At 42.8% G+C, this 7,446-nt stretch overlaps 2 protein-coding genes across 4 annotated transcripts; one reads left to right on the forward strand and one right to left on the reverse strand.

The window, feature by feature from the left end:
• The first annotated feature begins 1,168 nt into the window (after positions 1-1,168).
• On the forward strand, positions 1,169-3,848 carry bcl2l16 (BCL2 like 16). Of its 3 annotated transcripts, none has more exons than XM_044195987.1 (3): positions 1,169-1,615; positions 1,749-2,299; positions 3,268-3,848. In XM_044195987.1, exons 2-3 carry the CDS (start codon positions 1,817-1,819, stop codon positions 3,394-3,396), a joined length of 612 nt encoding a protein of 203 aa, XP_044051922.1. In that variant the 5' UTR covers positions 1,169-1,615; positions 1,749-1,816; the 3' UTR covers positions 3,397-3,848. The 3 variants fall into 3 exon arrangements, with proteins under 3 accessions (XP_044051922.1, XP_044051920.1, XP_044051921.1); XM_044195985.1 differs by having other exon boundaries at positions 1,170-1,615; positions 1,710-2,299; XM_044195986.1 differs by having other exon boundaries at positions 1,170-1,615; positions 1,725-2,299.
• A 191-nt stretch (positions 3,849-4,039) lies between these two features.
• tubb2b (tubulin, beta 2b) lies at positions 4,040-6,685 on the reverse strand. Its single transcript, XM_044195984.1, has 4 exons — positions 6,532-6,685; positions 5,528-5,636; positions 5,318-5,428; positions 4,040-5,225 (listed from the first exon to the last, which is right to left on the reverse strand). Exons 1-4 carry the CDS (start codon positions 6,586-6,588, stop codon positions 4,165-4,167), a joined length of 1,338 nt encoding a protein of 445 aa, XP_044051919.1. The 5' UTR covers positions 6,589-6,685; the 3' UTR covers positions 4,040-4,164.
• Between the last annotated feature and the right edge of the window lie 761 nt (positions 6,686-7,446).

Below are 7,446 nucleotides of genomic sequence, written 5' to 3' on the forward strand. Positions count from 1 at the left end.
GCAGACACCATCTCCACATTTAAGAGTAGGCTTAAGACATTCCTCTTTGATATAGTTTACAGTTAGGGCTGGCTCAGTTGTGTCCTGAACCATCCCTTAGTTATGCTGCTATAGGCCTAGACTGCCTGGAGACTTCCCATGATGCACTAAGCTCCTCTCTCCTCCTCTCCCTCTCCATCTGTATGCATTTTTATCCCATTAATACACGTTACTAATGCAACATCTCTCTCCCGTAGTTTTGCACTTTCTTGTCTCTCTCCTCTCTCCTTCTGTCGCTTTCAGCAGGTATTTCTGCCTTCGGAGCTGCAGAGACTGGATCTGTGATTGAGGGCCACCTGCTGGCCCCTGCTCGACGACTACTGCTAGAATTGTTATTAGTCTTATTACTATTATTATAATTTTTATTCCTATCACTGTCATTCCTATTATTATTAATATTAATATTACCACTACCATTACATTGTTATTATTTTAAAATTCTATGTGAAATTTGCATTGTGCTTCTCTCTCCCCCTCTCTCTGTCAAGTCAACCGACAGCGGCAGATGGCCGCCCACCCTGAGTCTGGTTCTGCCCGAGGTTTCTGCCTCTTAAAAGGAAGTGCTTGCTCATGGTGGGATTTGTTGGGTCTCTGTAAATAATATTTTAAAGAGTACGGTCTAGACCTGCTCTTTAGGAAAGGTGCAATGAGATAACTTCTGTTATGAATTGGCGCTATATAAATAAAATTTAATTGAATTGAATTAACACATTGTAAACAGATTTCATAGAGACTATTTCTTTGTTAGAAAGTAGTTCTAACAAAAACTGTTCTCAGCAAGGGCTGTGAATTATGCAGAGTAATGAGCAACATGTTTTGGAAAGACAAGTTGTTGTTGAATTTTTTACATTTATACTGCGAACACCACAAATTAAATTCCAATCACCTCCATTGTATTGTGGTGGAGGTGGAAATCTCAGAATTAATTTAGGTGAACTGATCCTTTAAAACCTCATTTGTATTCCATGTTGTTTGAAATACTCCCAGTGCTAATGATAATCTCAGAATTATGACTGCAAAATTATCATTTTGTTTAAAGTTCAGAAATGCAAGATAAGATTAGAAATATGGTATCAGCTAAATACTCAAAACACAAACACAATGAATTCAATTAAACTTAAGAAGCTTTTAATGTGGGAAAAGTCACCAATTCCTATTCCTGTGCATTTCTTGTACTTCATGAACAAAACAATTCTTATTATGTGCATGATGTTAATACCTCACTGAAAGCTATAACCCATCCAACATCATATATTGCCTTTGAGTATTTGCTCTTGTAAGCTAACCTGTTTCTCCTCAGTCTGCAGGTCCTCTGTGCCATTTATCTAGCCCTGCCTCTTGTGTTGGAATGGGGATGTGTCAGGATGGCCATGATTGTGCATGTGAGGTTGGAGATCAGTGTCAATTTCCAGCAAGGGCTCTATATTTAGCTGGCAAGGGTACTGGGTGACCCAGTCTGACTGCAACACATACTGTACACACTCCTCTGGACCCCAACGCTCTTTCACCTTCTGGTTGTTTCTTTTTTATCGGTGTATGGTGTGTCTTGGTACCACTTGTGTTTCTCATTGAAGAGGTGAGTTATAAATATTTTTTTCCTGCAATATGCATGTTTATACTGTCATTTTTTCAAATTTCACATTAACAACATCCCCACACCACCATGACAGACTGATGTGACTTAGATAATGGCTATGCTGCTTCGCAAGGGAGCTGTCATCTGTGGCCAACTGACAATACAACTTGGTGATTAGTGAAGTGGCAATTAGAGGCTACCATGTGCCAGTTGGAGGTGCCAGAGGCCAGACTGGGCCTGAACAGTCCTGACCCACTGGTGAGAGAGGCTTTTCTGATGGCCCATGACTACATAGACTATGTAACCACAGGGGGGGCAGATGGCACCATGGGTCCTGCCCCTACAGCCTGCACTGCAGCCCTGCGCCATGCCGGAGACGAACTCCTCACCCGCTTCCCCATCTTCTTCAGGCGCTGGCCTCGCGTCTTCCAGGATGTGACAGAGAACACAGCCTGCCCCATGCTCATGAGCATCCTGGATGAGCACTTCTTTCCCCCTGTCCCTGGGGGGCAGCGCAGGGACCTAGCCTGGAGTGCGGTGCTGTCAGTGTATGTGCTGGCTGGCCAGATGGCTCTGCATTGCCATGAGAGGGGTATGGTGGTGGTCCTGCGACAGCTGAAGGAGTGTGTGGGGGCCTACGTGGAGAGGGTCATCTGCCCTGAGATACGAGACAAGGGAGGATGGGTAAGTGTTCACAAGTGAATATCTACATCTACAGAGAAGATAAAACAAGCAGATTCTCCTTTATAAAGCATCCACCTACTTTAAACCTATGAAACAACAATACATTATAGATTTTTAAGTAACTAACTCTAACCCTGCTCGTTCATGTCAAACAACAGTGAAAACCCAATTCCCTGGGGGCACTGCAGTGATGTAGTATTGCTCTTCCATAAACATTAGGGACATGTAAGAGACCGATTTAAAAAAGAATAGTTTAAATCGAAGCAGCAGAGGCCGAGATACCCTGACTTTTAGACCTTATGGTTCAAGAAATGGATCCTACACTTACCATGATGCAACTTGATAACGTCTTTCATCAGAGCCTGGTAAAAGCCCAATTCTTTCAAACTCCATGGCCCTAGTTTTAAGACAGACTGTTAAAGAATTGCTGTCTGCATGCCCAAGCAGAGAATACTAAAGTAATGTCACTTTAGTGATTTTCTCAGAATTGACAAAGCTCAACCAGAGTCTCAGCGGACATGATACAACTGCTTACAATTACAGGCTGTGTAGTACTTCCTGTGATTAGATCACTACATCAACATCCTTTTTCAAACAAGATGCCATTAAAACTGCTGGTTTCTAGTGACTTTTGAAACCCAAGTTTTATCAAAATGTACCTATATTTTCACAAGATACTAAAAAACCCTAGTTTGGAAAAAACAATTTAGAAATAAAAAAAACATTTCAAACCAAATAAACACACGTCACTTTTGGGCAGTCCTGCCCTCTACCCGCTCCATCAAATACTGCCTTTCTTTCCTAAATTATATGTGAATGCTCTTATTGCACTGAGGAAGGAAAATGCTCCCCAAATACTGTTTAATGGTGTAATGTACCTTTTGTACAGAATATCCTATTATCACAGTATATTGTACTGAAATGTATAATTTCATTTGAAATTTGATCTACTTATTTGTTTCTGACAGCACGGTTTTGTGTCACGCTTTGGGGAGAAGCAGGGCTTGGAGGGCCAGGTGAAGAAAGTGTGCTGTTGGACCCTGCTGGCATTGGCCATAAGCATCCTCACTTACTTCTTGTGGAAAAGAATGGTTTAGACAACACTGCCACCTGGTGACCCACAACCAGAAAGTCGCCAAGAGTGAGCTACCATATTAATATGTCGCCAGAGGTATTTTACGGTGTATCTTTTATTCTGTAGGAACTTGTCAGTCAGTAAATAACTCGGCATGTTATGTTCTGGTGATAAGAGATGTACAAACTTCTGGTATAAGGAGCATTTAAGCCATTCTAATCACATGCTGGCAAAAATTGAGCTAATGTTTGTGCACAAGTATATGGCCTTTGATCTGGTATTGTAAACTACTCTGCTGTGACATCCTGTCAACTGTGCATTAAGTCTGCATGTGGTCATTTGGGATTATAGAGATTGACCAGGCTGAAATATGTTGAGTCTGTATCTGCTTTATTTATGCTTTTATGACAAGCCCTGGAGAGCAATTGTGTCAGACCATTCACAGTACAATAAACAGCAAGCTTTAAAACTTAACTTGCGATAATTTAAGCGGTAACTAATCTGTATTTGTAATATTCATTGTACAGTCTCATTTCTGGCAAAATACCAGTCATAGTTACACTTTCTGTACAGTGCATCTGCAATATATAAAAATCACCACATACATTTTCAAGCAAGTTCATTATAATAATTTTATCTTAAGTCATTGAAACCAGTGAGGCAAATTTCAAATATGCACAAGAACTTTTATTAACATGAACAGCAGACAGAACACTGAAAACTGGGAAAGACTTTGAACGTTACATTTCACGGCAAAGATTTGACAGCAGAGCTTTGTAAAAATGGTACATTAGGCCAGCTCCTCCTCACCCTCTTCCTCAAACTCTCCCTCCTCCTCAGCAGTGGCGTCCTGGTACTGCTGGTACTCAGACACCAGGTCATTCATGTTGCTCTCTGCCTCTGTGAACTCCATCTCATCCATACCCTCGCCAGTGTACCAGTGGAGGAAAGCTTTGCGCCTGAACATAGCTGTGAACTGCTCAGAGATGCGTTTGAACAGCTCCTGGATGGCTGTGCTGTTGCCAATGAAGGTGGCAGCCATCTTGAGGCCACGGGGAGGAATGTCGCAGACAGCGGTCTTGACGTTGTTGGGGATCCATTCAACAAAGTAGCTGCTGTTCTTGTTCTGTACGTTCAGCATCTGCTCGTCCACCTCCTTCATGGACATGCGGCCACGGAAGATGGCAGCCACTGTCAGGTAGCGGCCGTGACGTGGGTCACAGGCAGCCATCATGTTCTTGGCATCAAACATCTGCTGGGTGAGCTCTGGCACAGTGAGCGATCTGTACTGCTGGCTACCTCTGCTTGTCAGGGGAGCAAAGCCTGGCATGAAGAAGTGCAGACGGGGGAATGGCACCATGTTTACAGCCAGCTTCCGCAGGTCAGCGTTGAGCTGTCCGGGGAACCTGAGGCAGGTGGTGACACCGCTCATGGTGGCAGAGACCAAGTGGTTGAGGTCACCATATGAGGGGGTTGTGAGTTTGAGGGTACGGAAACAGATGTCATACAGGGCTTCATTGTCGATGCAGTATGTCTCGTCTGTGTTTTCTACAAGCTGGTGGACTGATAGTGTGGCGTTGTAGGGCTCAACAACTGTGTCAGATACTTTTGGGGAAGGCACCACGCTGAACGTGTTCATGATGCGGTCGGGGTACTCTTCACGGATCTTGCTGATGAGCAGGGTGCCCATACCAGAACCTGTACCACCACCCAAAGAGTGTGTGAGCTGGAAGCCCTGCAGGCAGTCACAGCTCTCTGCCTCCTTCCTCACCACATCCAGGACAGAGTCCACCAGCTCTGCACCCTCTGTGTAGTGACCCTTGGCCCAGTTGTTGCCAGCACCACTTTGGCCTGTAAGACAAGAAACAAGATTAAGAGTCACAGCACTCAAGGTGCATAATGAGTATCAGCTGAAAATTACTGAAGAATGGAGCATTTGTTACCAAAAACAAAGTTGTCTGGTCTGAAGATCTGGCCGAAAGGTCCGGACCTCACAGAGTCCATGGTGCCTGGCTCCAGATCAACTAGCACAGCACGGGGCACGTATTTACCACCTACAAAATAAAAGCAGATAAGGTGAGGGAAAATGGAACAGGCTCAGTGGTTTGTGCAAAAAAATAAAAAATAAAATCAGGGTTGCTTTAACAACTTACCTGAAGCTTCATTATAGTAGACATTGATCCTGTCCAGCTGCAGGTCACTGTCACCATGGTATGTACCAGTTGGGTCAATACCATGCTCGTCACTGATCACCTCCCAAAACTGAAAGAAATTATAAGCATGCAGCCTTTTGTTAGCTCTTAAGAAAAGAAATACAAGTGACAAAAATAAAACAAACTGGATTGAAAAATGATTAGGCAACATGTATTTATCAATCATCCGAGTCAGTTATTGTGGTGATGATGATGATCATCATTATTATCATCGTCATCATCATCATTTCCCGCCGTGCTGACTTAGGCGCGCGCGCGGCCTAACCCCCTATTGGCTGCGACTCAATGCATATGAATTTGAAAATTCCTAGTTACGTCACTAACCGCCAACACCGCCTACTTCAGGCAAAAGCCGGGCGCAGTTCAAAAAGCATTGCCAAGTAGGCCTCTATGAGCCGGGAACTGTTACAAAAAAACCCAATTTACATTAATGTTGCGAAGGAAAAAAATACAAAGTTATGCTGAATCTACACTTCCAGTATTTTACTGGTCATATGACGTTAGGAGTATGGTGCTTTTTTCTATTAACATCCCTCACCTCCTTTTTTCGCATTGCAGTAACGTTTACCGAACAAACAATGCGGATGTTAAGCTAGTTTGTCAACGTAAATCCCGTCAGTAACGTTTAAACTGACATTTAACGGTTTTTAAATGTTCGCTACAACAGACGGACTGTATGATTTCGACAGATTTTACAACATGCAAAAAAAAAAAAAAGTGTTTTTTCGCTTAAACTTCGACGTATTACGACCCTAAAAGACGTCCTAAAAAGTTTAATTACACGTTAAAGGGCAATTTTTAATAGACCAGACACATTGCTATTCCCAGGGTGTGGTTTCTAGGACTCACACAGACACAAAGCACCGGCTCCTAGAGCAAAGAACACGGAGTTTCTGAATGAAATGATTCAATTTATTACTCAAAAGGTAAATAGTTTTACTAACCTTGGCACCAATCTGGTTTCCGCACTGGCCGGCTTGAAGATGCACAATTTCCCTCATTTTTATTTTTTTCCTGGATGTGGCCTAGACCTTACGATGAATGACTTCGCTTTTCTTTATGTGCGTGCTCAAAGGATCAGCGCTCTACTTTATACTACAATTAGAACCGCCCTCTACGCCACAGCTCGAATGTCTATTGGCTGATTCACGCAAGCATCCTTTACAGGCACAAATTTAGACCAATCAAATGTTCAAATGCTTATCCGCCATTGGTCTAATCCGTCTGCCAATCACATTCATCTTAAACGTGTGACAAACGTGTAATCTGTAGACGTTGGCCTACTTCCCTCATGATGGCGGAATAGAAATGCGACACTGACAACAGATTATGTTCTGCATTTCACAGCCGAACGTTAGCGTCTTGTAAAAACAGTAAAATGTTTTATGTCGCCGATCAAAGTAAAATATTTGGATTTGATCAGTTAGAAGCCAGCAATCCTAGTTGAGTGCTGTTAGTTAGCTACAGTCCACGTGGCTGACTAACACAAAGGTACAGTGTAGCAGAAGTTTCACTAGCGGAAACTGTCGCAACAGAACTGGACAAGACTCACAGTGATTTTCAGTCATGAGCCTCTCAGGTCAAGGAGTCTACAGCTTTTCATTCCAGCTAACGTTAAGCACAACAGCAGCTAATTTCACATATTAGTTCCCCTTTGGTTTAGATTGTGCTAATGAGCTACAGTTTTTTTGATAATGAAAAGCTGCATTTGCGGCCTTGATTGTGCATGATTGAAACAACTAGGCAATGACATCACATTTACAGAAACTGTCCTAATGAATAAAAATCTGTGTGTAGTTATGTCAACATAAAGAAAATAATAGTCATACTGGCCTGTAAGATTATCAACAAGGCAGAGA

Source organism: Siniperca chuatsi, linkage group LG5 (assembly GCF_020085105.1).
Source record: "Siniperca chuatsi isolate FFG_IHB_CAS linkage group LG5, ASM2008510v1, whole genome shotgun sequence".
Taxonomy (NCBI): domain Eukaryota; kingdom Metazoa; phylum Chordata; class Actinopteri; order Centrarchiformes; family Sinipercidae; genus Siniperca; species Siniperca chuatsi.

What these genes read in the sequence shown, in the direction of transcription:
- bcl2l16 (XM_044195987.1), top strand. Translation starts at nt 1,817, where the DNA reads ATGTGCCAGTTGGAGGTGCCAGAGGCCAGACTGGGCCTGAACAGTCCT. An exon ending in TACGAGACAAGGGAGGATGG is followed by an intron (nt 2,300 to 3,267) that starts GTAAGTGTTCAC and finishes TGTTTCTGACAG; the next exon opens with CACGGTTTTGTGTCACGCTT.
- tubb2b (XM_044195984.1), bottom strand. Translation starts at nt 6,588, where the DNA reads ATGAGGGAAATTGTGCATCTTCAAGCCGGCCAGTGCGGAAACCAGATT. An exon ending in CTACTATAATGAAGCTTCAG is followed by an intron (nt 5,429 to 5,527) that starts GTAAGTTGTTAA and finishes TTTATTTTGTAG; the next exon opens with GTGGTAAATACGTGCCCCGT. An exon ending in ACCAGACAACTTTGTTTTTG is followed by an intron (nt 5,226 to 5,317) that starts GTAACAAATGCT and finishes CTTGTCTTACAG; the next exon opens with GCCAAAGTGGTGCTGGCAAC.